The 18,781-nt window shown below is 41.8% G+C and overlaps 1 protein-coding gene across 1 annotated transcript; it reads left to right on the forward strand.

Moving 5' to 3' along the window:
- Positions 1 to 221: 221 nt before the first annotated feature.
- LOC139402254 (repulsive guidance molecule A-like) lies at positions 222 to 17,340 on the forward strand. The gene is made up of 4 exons (XM_071146374.1): positions 222 to 831; positions 5,580 to 5,698; positions 10,060 to 10,571; positions 13,027 to 17,340. Exons 1-4 carry the CDS (start codon positions 818 to 820, stop codon positions 13,732 to 13,734), a joined length of 1,353 nt encoding a protein of 450 aa, XP_071002475.1. The 5' UTR covers positions 222 to 817; the 3' UTR covers positions 13,735 to 17,340.
- Positions 17,341 to 18,781: the final 1,441 nt, after the last annotated feature.

Below are 18,781 nucleotides of genomic sequence, written 5' to 3' on the forward strand. Positions count from 1 at the left end.
CTGCATTACTATTATTACCATTTGATAACAGTGGTTATAGTTGCTATAGTTGTAATACAAAGTAGTGGGAGGAACGAAATGTGGAGGAGGAGCATGAATCTTAGTTATTGTGGTTTATTAACATTTGTTGCAGCAGCTTGTGCGTAATGTTTGGATAATAATCATACTCACTCTAAACATTCGCCAATTGCCTGAAACGGCGTGAGGTGTCGGGGGACTGAAGTGGGGTCCCAGCGGCGTCATGCAGAGACGATCATTGTCTCTCTCACACTTTCTAACTAGCCATTTTACAACAGCGAGGCGAGGAAACGAGCCAGGCCAGAGATATCAGCAGTCCATGTGGCGCAGCAGCGGTGTCCGGAGGGCTCTTCCTCTCAACATCAACAAGAACCAAATAAACTGAGTGCAGGAATACAAGCGCAAAGATGAGAACAACTGTTGGAGTTAAATTCTATTAATATTTTATGAGACATGTTCGTTATATCGGGTGACTGTTTAGTCAAAGTAATGAGGCAGACGAATTGCCTCCAAGTGTAGGTGAATCAGTTAATTGACCAGGTTCTCTATCTCAACTACCAGCGAATTATTGTGTGAAAAAAAATACTTTAATCACACTCGTTATCTGTTACACCATCGAAGGAAACCATGCATGGAAGGCGGCATTTCCCACCAAGTTAAACAGTGTTATACGCACTACATTTGGATTAGCGTGCTGTACAACACATAGCTACCGGTATTTCGGGTGGAATTTCGGAGTGGCTTCTTGCTCGCGCATTTGCGCTTTCCTCGCGTTCCGCAGCTAAACTTGGAGAGCTCCATGCAGTCGCGAAGGTTGGTATTGGCCGTTTCTCAATATAGTGACAATTGGGCTATTTTCAGAGAGAAATTGAAGTCTGAAATCTAAACTCGTAATGTCGATGGACATTGGTGATATTTCTGTCAATGGGTCATTTTTGTTTAAGGGTTCTTTCCTATTTTTGTCAGTGGACTATAGGAGACAATTTATATTGTAAATAGTAATTATTATCCATGTGTTGATGACTCTTTTAATAAATTAGCCCCTGCTTTATGTGCTAGGCTATAGATATTTTCTTTATGTAAAATGTTTTTGGGCAAAATAGACCAATTGCATACACAATACAGGCTACAAAATAGGATTCGCAATGCAAGTTGTCCAACTGTAATAACATGTTTTGAATGTTATTATAGGCATGGCAATGTGTTGACAAATGGCATTGCTTTATCAATAATTGTATAGCCTCATAGGCCTATGTGTAATTGTGAGTTCACCATTGTTAAGAATATTTATATGTACTCAATATGATGACATTAGGCCTACAATATCATATGCTTCTCCTCTTTCACATTGCTCAAATCAAACAGCTTACGCACGCATTATTCAGGAAAAAACAGCAATTGGAAGCATATAAGACAGCTTCCAATTAAGCACCTATCATATTTGTGTTTTGAATATATAAAAACAGAAAGAGATGGGCTTCATTATTCGCTGTGGTAGAAAGGAAACGGGAAAGTATCACGATTCAATGTCGATGACTGATTGACAGTTGTAGGCTACTGTAGCCTAATAATTGCGCTAAAGCGCCACAAAGACCAATTCTATGTCAAATAAACTTATCCCGCACTCATAATGACATGTGTCTGCATTCATAATGCCATGTGTGTTTGCCATATCTAGAGTTAATAAAGGTGTCATCTGTTGGAAAGTGTGAAGTAACTTCCCCGGTGTCATACAGTATAGGCTAAGACAGACCATATGTGTCTATGGGACAGATGCATTATTAGTGTACCTCCCCAAAATATAGCCGAATGACACCAACTGGAACATTGTAGTAGACTCAGTTTATGAATTTCAATCGAAATGTAGGCCTTGGTATTGTAAGCGTACAGATAGGCCTGACGTTTATATTCCAAGGACAGTGATGGCAAAATGAGATCAAAACATCCATTTGTTCCATGGACTGATTAAGTTTGGGGTGAATGTGGTTTTATCTAGCATTACAGGAGGCATTATATGGGGGCCTTTGATATCTGCTATTAGGCCTACAGATGTAGGATCTTAATTTGATCACCCTGTTGCAGGAGAACATTCCTGCAATGCAGAAATTGTAAAAATGTAGTGTATTTGAGGTTTAAAAAGGCTTCTGAAGTTTGTAATGTCCACTTTTAAATTTCATACTAGATTTTTAACATAAGAAAAATGTTGCAACCCCTACCAAAATGTCCATTCATTATAATCCACATAATAATTCACATGTCCTGTTGCTGCAGGATTATTTTTCTGGTGTAGCAAACTGGCTCAAGTTAAGATCCTACATATGTACAGTGAGGTGTCATTAAATGTTCTACAAGTCTAGGCTACATGTCAATTACCACACATTCATAAGCAATGCAAAACACCTCCCAGTCCTTACAGAACATTATGTTAAGAAATATAGCCTACTATCACTGTAATACCACTCAAGTGGCCCAACCAAACACTAAAACACATGTAGTTCCCACAAACTATGCTGTTTAATTTGGTTTGATAATTCAGTCATATTAATCCATAGCCATTGCCCATGTTCTACCTCTTTCCAGAAAAATAGTTAGTCTGGATGGTATTTGGTGGTTCTCCAGTAGGCTAATGTCCCCAGGGTTTTTCATCAACCCCAATAGACTAGTATAACCCATAGAGATAGATAGAAGACCCATCTTTGTATCTGTGCCAAGTTAACGCATGTGACGAAATGGGCAGTGCCACTGAGGCTATCTCCATTTTAAAGTAGTACATTTTCTTCATTGTCTGATTTCTCCCAACTCATAGGAATCCCCACCCAGTTGACTCCTTTATAACGGTGGACACACTCAATGGCAATGTCCATTTTAAAATGGGTTATATCCATGATGAGTAATCTATCTCAATGGTATAACCTTATTAGCCTACATAGTATGTATGTAAGCTTACATAACCGCTCAGCTGAATATTATTCTAAATATCTTCTCATTGAAGTGCAATTGTGCAGCAATAAGTTCAATGTCTTATTACATCAGCCACCTTAATTGCCTGATATTTAAGGATAGAAAGAATGGATCAACATGGTAAGAAACATTTTCTGCCATACAAAGGACATGACTTGCTTTAGTGACATCTCTACTGGTTTCGTTGAGAGTGTACTAACCAGCATAACATATCATTTGACACAGCTTAAAGAACAAGTTTTGCTTAAGTATCTTAAGTATTTTAAAAAAACTTATATCAGGATTTCTCACCCTCTTTTTGATTAGTAAGGCTATTATCTTTTTTTCTGTTTTTTTATCTCCATAATTTTTCACCCATTTTCAATTCTACACAGATTGTCACAAATAGCATCTAATTATCACTTAACTGAATCATTCTGTGTAGATCTCATTTGTTTTTGTAGCCTACATGATGGCTTTAAGTTGCCTATGTCACTGTAATCATTTGACATATTTGACATTGTCAGGTGTCGGTCATCATGGTGTCATAGATAGAACGTTTGTACTACTATTCAGTGCTTGACTTGAGCAGGGGCTCATTTGAGCTGAGTAGCGGCACCTCAAATGTTCTACTGCTTGAGCTTCTGCACCTTTTATAGCAGGGTTCCCCAACTGAACAGTACTGAACAAAGATATAAATGCAACATGCAAAGTGTTGGTCCCATGTTTCATGAGCTGAAATAAAAGATCCCAGACATTTTCCATATGCACCAAAAGCTTATTTCTCTAAAATGTTGTGCACAAAATGGTTAACATCCTTGTTAGTGAGCATTTCTCCTTTGCCAAGATAATCCATCCACCTGACCGGTGTGGCATATCAAGAAGCTGATTAAACTGTATGATCATTACACAGGGGCACCTTGTGCTGGGGACAATAAAAGGCTACTCTAAAATGGGCAGTTTTGTCACTCAACACAATGCCACAGATGTCTCAAGTTTTGAGGGAGTGTGCAATTGGAATGCTTACTGCAGGAATGTTGCCAGAGAATTGAATGTTCATTTCTCGACCATAAGTCGCCTTCAATGCCGTTTTACAGAATTTGGCAGTACGCCCAACCGGCCTCACAACCGCAGACCACGTGTAACAATGCCACCCCAGGACCTCCACATCAGACTTCTTCACCTGCGGGATCGTCTGAGGGGGGAGGGGCTGCTGGGGAGTTTTTCTGTCTGTAATAAAGCCTTTTTTGTGGGGAAAAAGTCATTCTGATTGGCTGGGCCTGACTCCCAAGTAGGTAGGCCTATGCCCTCCCATGGCTGCGCCCCTGCCCAGTCGTGAAATCCATAGATTAGGTCCTAATGAATGTATTTATATTGACTGATTTCCTTATATGAACCGTAACTGTTGCATGTTGCATTTATATTTTTGTTCAGTGTAGTTAATAAGGATGGTTAGTGCGTTTCATATAAACTATAGGTCAAAGCACACGATAAGTGCGATTCACCACGTTACAGGCTTACCTGCTCCAACATATATTTACGCGACATATACTATTATTTAGGTTAGCATGTGCTGTTAGCAGCAAAGCAAAACACTGTTCCCAATAAACTATTGACAAGAGACCCAAACGTGACTACAACGAACAAATCTACACATTGAGGTGTAATTTGACACTTAGGAGGGGCCGAAAGCTGGAACAACCGCACCTCATTGGCCCAGTCAGTAGTAGGCAATTGCTTAAACTGCACCTTCTTGGCACTGAGGAAGCTCGATTAAACTGACTCGCGGTGCACCAGTCTATGGCCCGTGACGTGACAGGGCAAAAACGGTGAGGGAGGAGAGCCTGCTCAAATCGAACAGTAATCTGCGCTGCTCCATTATGTTGTCAACAAGGGAGCATTGGTCATCGTTCAGAAACATATCTCTTTTCCATAAAATATATGTTCAACATTTCTAACTAGTTTTCATTGGGAAGGCAGATTTTTTTTATAAATCAAAAGCAATCACCTTTGCATGTGAAAACATAAAATCATACTCATTACTCCACGTGCATAACCTAGGTGACTATTTGACATTTGTTTTGAGCCAGCGTAGGCCAGTTGTTTGGCACTGGCTCAGGCAGGTTTTGTTTAGGATACAGCTTTTGTCAAAATTTTGTTTTCGTACCAGGTTTAGAAGAATGTACACAGCAGGTTAGGATTATTTGGTTAAGGTTAGCAAAGGGGTTAGGGTTAGCTATAATGCACCCCACATTTTTTGGGGGATAAAAGCTGTATCCCATCTAGACATGACGGCTCACGCCCAGGAAGCAACTAAACGAACGCAATCACTTTTCAACCGGTGCAAAACCGGGCCAGATACAATCGAATCTCCTCACTCCGTAAATGGAAGATCGATTGCCAGCTTTCACTGTTTGCTGAGGAATTCGAGTGCAGTCAATAGGCTTCTAGAAAGAAGGCGAAGTTACTTCGAGAGTTCGAACCAAGTTCTTGTTCGAGGACATTACTGCATTCCTTAACTCCAGACCTCATGTAGCCTTCTGATTTTGGGTTATTCAACCAGATAGACGATACGAATTTCTTCTAATTCATTTTCCCACCTTCTCATTTGATTCCACCAGGGAGAGGAGAGAAGTGCGACCCCGTGCTGGATGGATGGTTATGGGGAAAGGAGCAGGAGGACCTTCGGCGCTTGAAGTCGGCAAGATCCTTGTTGTGTTTCTTTGCCTGTTTCCTTCTGGTAAGATAATATTAGAGATACTAATTGAATCATGCCTCTGTAAACAGTGTTAATATGATTCATGTAGTTATTACAATCCTTGTTTAGTTATACTCTCTTGAGGTCTTGCAAGGTTAGCCCAGTACCACGATGATGGCAAAAATCCACACAATGAAAAGGACAAGACACACTGTTACATTGAGGCAATATTCACGGATACAATGTTAAATTGAAACAAGCTTCACAGAATGGATACATACATGCATTGTTACATTTAGCAAAAGCGTTTGCCGTCGTGCCAAAGCAGTACATTTTCTACAAATGTAGCATCCGTTTGTAAGTTTTGCAGCTCACATAGTATTAAAAAGACAATATTTAAGTGTATCAACAAAAATTTAAGAATTTAATAAATTGCATGTCAACACTGGCAAAATGCCTACAATATCAGAGACCCGTGGAATCGACTGTCGGTGCAAACAGCCACTTATTTCGCCTTTCTTGTGCTCCATGTTGTGAGTTTGAGGCCTATGCTATAGTCGTAATAATTTTCTGTTAGTTATAGAAATAACGTCTTATTTTAATTTAACCGTTTTACGCAGCTCTATGCTATTCAAGTGCTACACCCCGGTGCGGTTGTTTGTTTGGGGGGATGGGGGTAGGGTTTACGGATTCTATCCCCCTTTACTAAAGTAGCCTACTTTCTTGATTTGACTTTTTATTTTGGCCTCGGTCAAAACAAGTAAAGTTACCCTGAACTGCACATCGAATTTCCCCCTGAGCAATTCATAACCATGCTTAGGTTATTCATTGTTTGACCTGCATGGTTCTAGTAAAAGTAAACATGAAATAAAACTTGATCAAGCACAGCTAATAATGGTCTTACCTAATGGTCTTACCATTCCTGTTTATGAGATACAAAAATACCATATCTCCATGCCCCATAGAACTCAATTTGCCAACCTTCATTATTTTATTTTTTACGTCAGTTAAGAACACAATCTTATTGACAATGATGGCCTACCATTTTTATCGTTTCTTTCAAATCACTTACTGACAAATGCAAGTGTTCCTTTTTGAAGTTTATTAGTTGCTGAGGCGGGACTGGTGTGTCATTTGGTGGTGGTGGGGAAATCGTTGTTGTGGTGTGGTAGAACCATCAGCATTAAACTGAGTGTTGGCTGCTCAGTTCTGAGGAAAAGTTTGGTGGAGGAAATGAAGGCCTAAACTGAAGTTTGTTTGTTAGGCGACAGCTAGGAGATCCATTTGTATTGGTATTTGCTTTTAATTACATCTATTATGTCCTATATACCCACCCCTTTTTTCATGCCTCCCAAAGCAACTTACATTTCAGCTCATGTAATTTAAGTACCAGGGAATGCCTGTTGAAAATTGCGTTATTCTTTGATTACGGCCTTCTGCAATGGACAGGTGGATATCTTATATCCAGTTTGAACTGTGGAATGGTGAGACCTCTCTTCTGGTCCTGGAGCCCCCCCCCCCCCCCCCCCCCCCCCATTGCCTCAACCCATTGCTGATGAAACTCAATCTAATCCCTTTACACAGGGCTAATTTATGACTCTGCTGGTCTCTTCTCAATGGCAAATTACATTGTCTTCATTCAGAGCTGTAAGACTACCCCCTCCCACATTGGCTCACACAAACTCGTACCCCCTCCGGTTCACTTCAACGAGCTGGATTCTCAAATGGGAAGGTCTTTCCTCACCCCTGGTGGGGGTTTTATAAAGGCGTTTAGCCATGCAACAGGAGGATATACTATAAATGAAAACACTGGGTAGGATACCAATTGGTGAATTTATGCAGTTAACACTTCTGAGTAGCTTGTTTTGACTAATTCAAATCAAATTGTATTTGTCACATGCGCCGAATACAAGTGTAGGTAGACCTTACAGCTTACTTACAAGCCCTTAACCAACATTGCAGTTTTAAGAAAAATAAGTGTTAAAAGTATTTACTAAAATAAACAGAAGTAATAAAAAAAATAGTAATTCAAGAGCAACAATAAAATAACAGTAGCGGGGTTATATACAGGAGGTACCGGTACAGAGTCAATGATGCAACCTGTCAGGATGCTCTCGATGGTGCAGCTGTAGGACCGTTTGAGGATCTGAGGACCCATTCCAAATCCTTTCAGTCTTCTGAGGGGGTATAGGCGTTGTTCCCTCTTACTGACTGTCTTGGTGTGTTTTGGCCATGATAGTTCATTGGTTATTTGGATATCAAGGATCTTAAAGCTCTCACCCTGCTCCACTACAGCCCTGTCGAGGAGAATGGGGGGCGTGCTCGGCCCTCCTTTTCCTGTAATCCATGATCATCTCCTTTGTCTTGATCACATTGAGGGAGAGGTTATCCTAGCACCACACTGCCAGGTCTCGGACCTCCTCCCTGTAGGTTGTTTCATTGTTGATGGTGATCAGGCCGACCTCTGTGTCATCAGCAAACTTAATGATAGTGTTGGAGTCGTGCTTGGCCACGCAGTCGTGGGTTAACAGGGAGTACAGAAGGGGACTGAGGACACACCCCTGAGGGTCCCCCATGTTGAGGATCAGGGTGACAGATGTGTTGTTACCCATCTTTACCACCGTGGGGTGTCCTGTCAGGAAGTCTAGGATCCAGTTGCAGAGGGAGGTTTTTAGTCCCAGGGTCCTTAGCTTAGTGATGAGCTTTGAGGGCACTGTGGCGTTGAATGCTGAGCTGTAGTCAATGAACAGCATTTTCATGTAGGTGTTTTATTTGTCCAGGTGGGAAAGGGCAGCGTGGAGTGCAATTAAGATTGCATCATCTGTGGATCTGTTGGGGCGGGATGGAAATTGAAGTGGGTCTATAGTTTCTGGGATAATGGTGCACCTCATGGCTACAGATGTGAGTGCTATGGGTCGGTAGTCATTTAGGCAGGTTACCATAGTCCCTGTGCCCAAGAACACCATGGTGGTCTGCTTGAAATGTTTGTATTACAGACTCGGTCAGGGACAGGTTGAGAATGTCAGTAAAGATATTTGCCAGTTGGTCAGCGCATGCTAAGTACATATCCTGGTAATTCATCTGGACCTGTGGCCTTGTGAATGTTGACCTATTTTAAAGGTCTTACTCACACACAGATGTCCGGAACAGCTGGTGCTCTCATGCATGCTTCAGTGTTGCTTGCCTCGAAGTGAGCATAGAAGTGATTTAGCTCATCTGGTAGGCTTGTGTCACTGGGCAGCTCTCGGCTGTGCTTCCCTTTGTAGTCCGTAATAGTTTTTTACGCCCTGCTACATCCGACGAGCGTTGGCGCTGGTGTAGTACGATTCACGGACAACTCCGCCAGCTGTATGTTATCCATGTCGTCGTTCAGCCACAACTCGGATAAACATAAGATATTGCAGTTTTTAATCTCCCGTTGGCAGGTTCGTCTTGATCGGAACGCATCTATCTTTTCATCCAATGATTGCACGTTGGCTAATAGGACTGATGGCAGCGGCGGATTAGCCGCTTGCCGTCGGATCCTTACATGGCACCCTGACCCATGTCCCCGATATTTCTGTCTCTTCATGCAAATGACGGTATTTGTGCCTTGTCTGGTGTCTGAAGTAAATCCTTCGCGTCCGTCCAGTACGAGGTGAGTAATCGCTGTGCTGATATCCAGAAGCTCTTTTCAATCATAAGAGACAGTGTCAGAAACAAAATAAGTTATAAATAGCGCGACAAAGGACAACACAATAGCACAATTGGTTAGGCGCTTGTAAAACGGCAGTCATCTCGTCCGGTGCCATTACAAGAGTGGCCTGAGGTGTATGTTGGTGTTTTTAATAATTTATCCCCCAATGTCCCTGTTGAAATAAAGTTAGTATATTTTTTTTTTACAAGTTAAATTAATACACCTTGTCTTCCACAAATATTTTTTTGGGGTGATGCATTAACTTTTGCAAGTCTACTGTATCTCTTGGAAACTGTGAATCTCACTTTGTGTGCTGTATGTTCTTTAAGAATGTGATGGTGTTCATTGAGTGTTATGAAATCTCAGAGCAGAATTGATTTGAACTTGGCAAATTTCAGCCACTTGGAATCCACATGTGGTGGAATTTTGGGTTTCTTTACACATGAGGTCAGAGTTATTTAATGGAAATACATGCTCAATTTGTCTTGACACTGAAAAAACATGGAAAAACTAAAAGGATGCTGCAGGGCTTTTTGGAATTACAGAAGTCTAAATAGAAGGCATTGCCCTTACATAGGTTATTGTTATAGGTTTCAAAACACACAGATAAGACTAACACTTGCTTTTATTTAAATTTCTTAGTACATAAAAAAAACTGTCCATTGTAAGTATTGTTTTTTCCATTGTTTGTTTGAACTATGGTCCTAATGTTTTCTTCTCTCTACAGTGAGTCTGCAGTGTAAGATCCTCAAGTGTAACTCAGAGTTTTGGGCCTCCACCTCAAGCTCCGGCCCGGAGGAGGAGTTCTGTACTGCGCTGCGGGCGTACAACAACTGTGTACGCCGCACCGCACGCACCTGCAGAGGCGACTTAGCCTACCACTCAGCCCAACATGGCATAGAGGATCTCATGAGCCAGAACAACTGCTCCAAGGAGGGGCCTACAACTCAGCCTCGAGCCCGGACTCCTGCTCCACCACCACAGCTACAGCCTGACAGCCAGGAGCGCTCCGATGGGCCAGAGCAGTGTCATTACGAACGCAGCCTTCATCGCCAATCCTCGCCACCCAACTACACCCACTGTGGCTTCTTTGGAGACCCGCACCTCCGTACTTTCAGCGATGACTTCCAGACCTGCAAAGTGGAGGGAGCCTGGCCACTTATCCATAACAAATACCTGTCTGTTCAGGTGACCAACACACCTGTCATGCCTGGCTCCTCTGCTACAGCCACCAGCAAGGTGAGAGGAGCCTCTACAGCTCTCTATCATATTCACATGTTGAATCCATGACATATTGACTATATTGTGGGCACAGCACAGTTATCAATGTCAGGCATCCCCAGACAGTCTAACTACTGATCAAGTATTCTGTGATAAATTCTTTGCCAAGGACTGAAACCTTGCAAAACTACTCGCTTGAAGTAAAATGTCACCACTTCTCTTATCATAGAAATACCAACAGTCCTTGCAAAAAAATTCTGAAAACACCGGTCTTCTCACCGCTGCGGAGGAGTGTACAAGTTTTCTAAGTAAAGAACTCAGAAATATAACTCAAAAAAATATAGCTTGATAGCTAGCTATGTCCACTATTACATAATTGAGCTTCCAATATGGGCCCATAAAGGAAAGCTGTGTTAAAATGCCAGGTAGAGGTTTTTAGGAAAGGGAACATTTTGTTGTCTGTCCTGACCAGGGCTGGTACTCCTCTATTCTGCCATTTTCTTACTAAAGAAAGCCCTTTCAGGGAATGGGAAAATATGTTGGCCGGCTTGTATGAATCAGTAAACAGACAAATTGTACTGCAGTGATTAGTTTGTAGGAGCTCTCAAATCAAGAAATAGTATCGTAAGTAAGACCTTCGTATGTAAGGTTCTGGGCCTCTTTAATGTGGGTAGAGAAGTAGGAACAGCCTTGTGGACTCTGGTTAATGTTTGGATCAGTTCCATCGCAGACCAAGAGGCAATACACAGACCAATTGTTGGGATCTTGATAAGGTTTACAAATGATATGCCAGTATTATAACAGCAGTATAAACATCAAACGTTACCAGGTGGCTCCAGCCCTCTCGCTTTTTTTTTGTTTTGTTAACAGCCAAGACTAATGTTAGGCCCACTGTATGTGTAGCAGTCCATACCCTAGCATTGTGTGTATGTGAATTAGAAACTGTTGTTTTAACTAAGTGCTCAAGCCATGCAGGAAACTGCATACATTTTCTCCACATTAGTTGGCCCTCATACCTCATCAATTTTCATTGTTTTGCTTCTATGGTACATTGGACGGCCTGGAGGCTTTACCCTGAAATGGCTTTCACTAACTTAAGGGGAAAACCAAGAACCCTGAGCATTTGTAGTCTGTGAACTCACTTAATATTCGGTCCACATTTGGTGAAATTTTGGCAATAGTGATTGTGTGACCAAAAGGCCTCCGTGCGCTCTATCCTGACTTCAGGGTTTACACTGAAACTTTGTCCTCAATCACATAAAGAGAAAGACCAATTTTCCATCATCAGACCTAATGATGCACTTTCAGCATTCAGGCTTTTTTCTGTGCACTTAAGGTAATTATATTTGTACACAGCTGTACTTGGAAACAAATTAGACAGCTTTTTAAGTTATTCAGTCTGGACAAAGGGAAAACAATGCTACGGCCTATACAAACAAGACTTCCCTGGTTATAGATAGACCATGGCATTGCTGGAGCTCTGCTTAACATTGGCTCCTGCTGCAGTGTATGGGAACTGTCGGTTGTATACTCTACCAGTGTGACATGCTAGCTGTTCCCTTAGATTTCCAGTCATTGAGCCAATGACAATCCACTTAAATGCTCTTCTCACTAGAAATATTTAAAAAATGACTTTTTTTTAGCGTTGGCGACAATTTAGCAGCGATGGGCCACCGCTGCCAAATTAATACAGGGGAAACACTGACTACCTTCATTAAGGTTAATGATGCAAATTGTTTCTTTATGCACAGGGTTTTTGCATGTTCTTAGATAAAGTTGTCCTTCGAAAACGGGAGATTGAGGGGTGGGCTGGGTGGCAGATGACTTCACTGGGTAAGGCATTTTCGTGCTCCCCTCCCCCTCCACTCTGAGATCAGAGCCTCTCGGCTGTACCGGGCTCACTTCTGTGACAACGGCTCACTGGCGTCCTAATGAAACCATGCAAGCGGAGAAGTGACCAGCCTGAGTTAATTAGCCGCAGAGCATGCTCTCCCCTACTGGCCCAGTGCCACTCCCCAGAGCATAGTTCTGGGGTTCACAGGCATGTTTTTCACCAATATGAATGGCTCGTCTTTGTGTCTGCACACTAAGGCCCGATTTAACATGGCCTATACCCATGTTTTCTGAGGCCGTTTACTTTGGCCTCCCCTATGTTGAGGCAGAGCTGAAATGTGAAACTGGGTTGGGGTCTGCATTATACAAACTACTGGTGGTGTTAATGCCAAAGCACAAAGATACCCCTCAGTCATTTGTGTAGCCCTACCACTAACTCTTGTCCACATAAACATGACAATAGAGAGCCTCCATACAGTTATTAAATTCAACTGGTGTTCAATGATTTCATTCATTTGATGTCTATATGCACCTTTTCTATTTTCAGCCTCAAAAGGCTCCACCATTACCTGAAACGTATTGAATGAGCTAACTATTGTTGTGCTGACTGCTATTTCTAATCCCCTCTCTCTTGCTACAGTTGACAATCATCTTTAAGAACTTCCAGGAGTGTGTGGACCAGAAGATGTATCATGCAGAGACAGACGAGCTGCCTGCAGCGTTCGCCGATGGCTCCAAGAACGGCGGAGACCGCCACGGGGCCAACACGCTACGCATCGTGGAGAAGGTGCCTGGGCAGCAGGTGGAGATCCACGCACGCTACATCGGTACAACCATTGTGGTCCGGCAGGTGGGGCGATACCTGACCTTTGCTGTGCGGATGCCAGAGGAAGTAGTGAACTCTGTAGAAGACCGAGACAACCAGGACCTGTACCTCTGCCTGCACGGCTGCCCCGCCAACCAACGCATCGACTTCAGGACATTCAGGGCCCGTGCAGTGGAGGGCCACGGCCTGAGCAGGACTGGCAGCCCTCCCCATGGGTTTACCTACAAGGCTGCCATGGCTAAGTGTAAAGAGCGCCTCCCAGTGGAGGACCTGTACTTCCAGTCCTGTGTGTTCGACCTGCTTTCCTCTGGGGACGTCAACTTCACCATGGCTGCCTACTATGCTTTTGAGGATGTGAAAATGCTCCACTCCAACAAGGACAAATACCACATTTATGAAAAGGATGCATTTGGGAGTAATGCGGCACCAAGGGGATCAGATGTGTTCTCGCTAGTCCTCCTCAACTTTCTGGCTGTGTTGTTCATCTATAGTCCCCTGCCAACATCATCGTCATTATGCTAGCTGTCAGTGGGTGTGAAACAGTGCTCTCACCGTGTCATACTTCACCACCACTGCTCTGTCCTCAGTGGCTGGTGGCCAGTGGAGTCCGCAAGCCCTTCCATGCCTCTGCGGGGACAGAGCAGCCCATGTGCAATCAAACTCATCCCAGCCATGGTTTCATTGTTTTGTTGTTGTCATCATGTGTTGACTTCCATCTGGTGGTGAGGTGAGCTCTATGTGCTCCCACCTATCATTACATTCATTCTGCTGGTTTAAGGACTGGTCCTTTGATGAAGGAGAGCGGTGGTGAGTGAGGAGAGCCCAGGAGCCCCAGTACTTTGGATATCAAGCTGGGATTAAATCCCACGTTTCCACTGGGACTGCATGCGCCTATGGGAAGCGAGATGAGATTATCTCTTGCAGAAAGAACCTCACTGGTTCCAAGCCAGTGGAGCTCCCTGTGGCTCATGGGTATGGGCTAGACGACATGACAGGGGCTTTTGTTAACCTCTGGCCAGAAGTAGCTCCCTGTTTGATGATCTTCCAGCTTTGGAAAAGCTGTAGCTTTTTGGAGGAAGCTCTCAGCCAAAAGGATGTCAGAGCAGCGAGTCTAGTTGTCTGCTGTGGAGATTAATAGGTCATAACGCCAGGTCTTTTGTAACATTGTGTGTTTGTTTGTCTGTGTCTGTCTGTGTGTGTGTGTGTGTGTGTGTGCGCACCTCTGTGGTTAATTGTGTGCTCCAGAAACTGTTGTGTGTGAGAGTGAGTGTTACTCAAAAGTGCAAGAAATCTTTCTTTGGGAGAAATATTTCTTAATGTTGTTATATTGCACCCCAGGTTCCAATATAGAACCGTCATGGTGGTCTAGAGTCAGTTGAAACTGCCTCTGCCTGCCAAGTGGTTACTTCTAAGTGAACTGGCAGACAGTAAAAAAATATTTTCCCAACTTTTTACCTGTCAATCAGTGTCAAAAATACTTAGTTCAAATATTGCCGTTTTAAAGTGTTAAGTATGATAAATTGATTTTTTTGTATCAGGTCTAATTAGGAATGGAGATGTTCATAAGGAAAAAGCCCTGAACAAACTCTACCAAGGGCACACAATGCAGAAACGCAGATCACGTTTACACAGTATCTCTCTTCATTCAACCAACCAACTTTCATGCACAATGTATCATGGCCAAGAAATTGTTTTCTACAGATCATTTGTTTCTTGTCTAGGCAGTCAACAGTTCCCTGCAGATGTAGGTATATTGGCAATGTGATGGGTTTGAGAAAGGTATAGTCACACTAGGTTAAAATAAAATGTTTTCCCACCCGTGGTGTGCTTCCACCAAATGGACTTGTTGCGGATACAAATCAGTGTGATGACGTAGTGCACACAAAATGTACTTTAAGTTCAATTTGTTCCCATTGTATTTTCAATTCTACCGATAGTTTTGTCACAAATTGTAGAAAATGTACCTACTCTGGTCTTGACACATGCGCTCTAGCCAACAGCTGGCAGATACAGTGCGGGTAGGCTTGTCTACATTGACATTATTATGGATAAGAGCAAGAATATTTGTCAAATGGCAGTCAAGCATCAATCATCATGTCACCAGATCCTCAACATTTATTGAATAGGAGCATCAAGCTCATCACCGTGCACTTTCATCACCCTGTGAAGTTCATTTATTTCATCTGTCGTCTAATAAGCGGCATTGTTTCCCTAGTCGAAGGACACACCATATCATCACGTGACTCCAAGTTCTTCGATATGATGGTTATTCTATTAATATTTGCGCATAAAGGGGTTTCCACTGCCATTTCTTGCATAATTCATTTTACCAACACAAAAAGATCCCACCATGTTGAATGAACAAATTATTTATCGGCATTTATAAAGTTGTACCAAAACCTCCTGTTTCTAACACCACTGTCGTGATTTGTTTTATACGGTATGATTTTACCCACATAAAAACTGTGGATGGAAACGTGGTTTACTGACCACTGTAGAGAGCAGGCCCTGTACGTAAAAGAGGGTGTTGACATGGCTCCGCTATAGGGAACGTACAACTTGCATCTGTCTGTAGACCTGTTAATTTATGGCTTTAATCTTTGCCAAAGAACAAGCCCTGGTGCCAACAATTTTCCCAACAGCTGAATTTTCACTTCTCTCTTTCTCTGTGAACTTTTCCGATAAAGTTTCCATTTGGATTGTGTAGAACGCTGGTGCTACTACTTGAACTTAGTGGATTGACTTATTCAGCGCAGCATGGTAAATAAGCTGTCAGTTTCTGGTTTTGAATTTGATCTTCTGTCATATGTGAAATGCATGCAGCTACAGCAGTGGAGGCTGGTGGGATGAGTTTTATAAGAGGACCGGCTCATTTTAACAGCTGAAATGGAATCAATGGAAATGAGTCAAACGCATGGTTTCTATATGTTAATTGTTTAATGCCGTTCCATTTATTCCATTCAGTGGTGTAAATTACTTAAGTAAAACACTTTAAAGTACTACTTAAGTAGTTTTTGTGGTATCTGTATTTTACTATTTATATTTTTGACAACTTTTACTTCACTACATTCTTGAAGAAAATTATGTACTTTTTACTCCATACATTTTCCCTGACACCCAAAAGTACTCGTTACATTTTGAATGCTTAGCAGGACAGAAAATTGTCAAATTCACACACCTGGTCATCCCTATTGCCTCTGATCTGGCGGACTCACTAAACACATGCTTTGTTTGTAGATGTCAGTGTTAGTGTGACCCTGGCTAGCCGTCTGGTTTGCTTAATATAAGGAATTTTAAATGATTCATACTTTTACTTTTGATACTTAAGTATATTTTAGCAACTACATTTACTTTTGATACTTAAGTATATTAAACACATACTTTTAGACTTTGCCTCGAGTAGTATTTTACTGGGGGACTTTTACTTGAGTCATTTTCTATTCAGGTATTTAAAAAAATAAACTTTTATTCAAGTATGATATTTGAGTACTTTTTCCACCACTGATTCCATTCCAGCCATTACAATGAGCCCATGCGCCTCCCACCAGCCTCCACTGATCTACAGTACCATTTTGATGTGTTGTAGTTTCTCCATTGCATTGTCTGTGTAATAATTTCATTCACTAGTAAGCCTAAGGGCTCGTTTAAATTCGTACAGCGGAAGTTCAGTGCGATAGCGAAATTGAAAGGTAATTTCTGATTGAGCCGACACATGCAGCATTTATCTCCACGAGCCAGGAGCTTTGCCTTTAAATGTCAATCATGCTATAGCGCTGAACTTTCACGATACAGATTTAATCAAGTTCTACATCTTGAGGCTGGAGGTACTAATACTTCAAAGGCATGTTATATGAAGAAGACATTGAACCTTTCATTCTGGTTGGATCTTGATTTGCATTATTTGTTGTATACCCAAGTAAGGATAAAACCTTGTAAGACGATTTGCTTCGGGGGGTTTTCCGATTTCGTCTCGGTTTAATATTTTTGGGTTTTACCTTCCTAGTCCCTTAGCACTCATCTTAAAAGGTAATATATCCTTACACTGAAGTATTTGGCCTAACTACTGCTATGGGAGCATGTGCAGTTTGTTCTTAGTCTGGCCTTAAAAGATGATCAAAGAAACAAAAATGAATGTAAACACTGAATCTTGTGATTATAGATGTAATTTGTATTGTGAGTTTGATATATGGTTCTACATGTGTAATGTGTGATTGTATACATGTTTGTTGAATTGCTAAAATATTGTATTATCTGTTGTGTTGAATTTATCACTACAGTTTTGTATATGAGAAAAGGTTTGGTGAATGTGACTTTTATTTAAAAAGGATTGTGAAAACGTGAACATTACAAAGCTGTTGGGTTGTCAGGGCCTATTTTTCAGCTATCCATTAATGGCAGGAATCCTATACTGGTTACTGTAGTTTCAGAGCATTCCTTTACCTGCTCAGGAGCAGACATGTTAACCTTCATTCCATCCACCTAGATGTCTACTAAGGGAATACAAGAAAGTTTTTTGGTGTTCATGTCTTTCATTTTAACGCACTTTATGTTTTTTCACTTGGCTCTTACTTGGTTTGAACTTGATTGTGAATAGAGGTTGTCAGACTTGTAACGGTAGAAAAATATGGAATAAAAAAAAACATGTCCGATTGGGAGAAGCCAGAAAGATCAAACTGTGTATGTAGGACAAAAGCGGTGCCACAAACTGTTTATACTGTAAATTATTTATTAAATAAAAAATAGACAGCACCCAAAGTGAACCTCGTGTTTCATAGTGATAATGAAATACTTAAGAGATGAAAAGCATTGTTAAAATTCTTGATTCCCAGTGGTGTTGCATTCAGCGCCTTGATTTGCTTAGTTACACTGCCCCCTGGTGTAAGCGTTTAATGGTATGAATACGTTTGAACTGCTCCGGGGGAGTCCTGACATATCATACAAAACAAGCATCTCGTTGGTAATAGCCATGGATGTTCATATTAGCATATACAGTGCATGCCGGAAGTATTCAGAACCCTCCACTTTTCCCACTTTGTTACAGCCTTATTCTAAAATTGATGAAATAAAACATGTCCTCAATCTACATACAATACCCTATAATGACAAAGCATACAGGTTTAGACATTTGCAAATGTATTCAAACCTTTGCTATGAGACTCGAAATTGAGCTCAGGTGCATCCTGTTTCTACAACTTGGAGTCCACCTGTGGTAAATTCAATTGATTGGACATGATTTGGAATGGCACACAACTGTCTATATAAGTTTTCACAGTTAACAGTGCATATCAGAGTACAAACCTAGCCATGAGGTCGAAGGAATTGTCCGTAGAGCTCCGAGACAGGATTGTGTCGAGGAACAGATCTGGGGAAAGGTAACAAAACATTTCTGCAGCGTTGACGGTCCCCAAGAACACAGTGGCCTCCATCATTCTTAAATGAAAGAAGTTTGGAACCACCGGGCCAAACTGAGCAATAGGGGGAGAAAGGCCTTGGTCAGGGAGGTGACCAACAACCTGATGGTCACTGTGACAGAGCTCCAGTTCCTCTGTGGAGATGGGAGACCCTTCCA

Source organism: Oncorhynchus clarkii, chromosome 1, assembly GCF_045791955.1.
Source record: "Oncorhynchus clarkii lewisi isolate Uvic-CL-2024 chromosome 1, UVic_Ocla_1.0, whole genome shotgun sequence".
In the NCBI taxonomy this organism is placed as follows: Eukaryota; Metazoa; Chordata; class Actinopteri; order Salmoniformes; family Salmonidae; genus Oncorhynchus; species Oncorhynchus clarkii.

What these genes read in the sequence shown, in the direction of transcription:
- LOC139402254 (XM_071146374.1), top strand. An exon ending in TCTTTGCCTGTTTCCTTCTG is followed by an intron (nt 5,699 to 10,059) that starts GTAAGATAATAT and finishes TTCTCTCTACAG; the next exon opens with TGAGTCTGCAGTGTAAGATC. An exon ending in CTGCTACAGCCACCAGCAAG is followed by an intron (nt 10,572 to 13,026) that starts GTGAGAGGAGCC and finishes CTCTTGCTACAG; the next exon opens with TTGACAATCATCTTTAAGAA.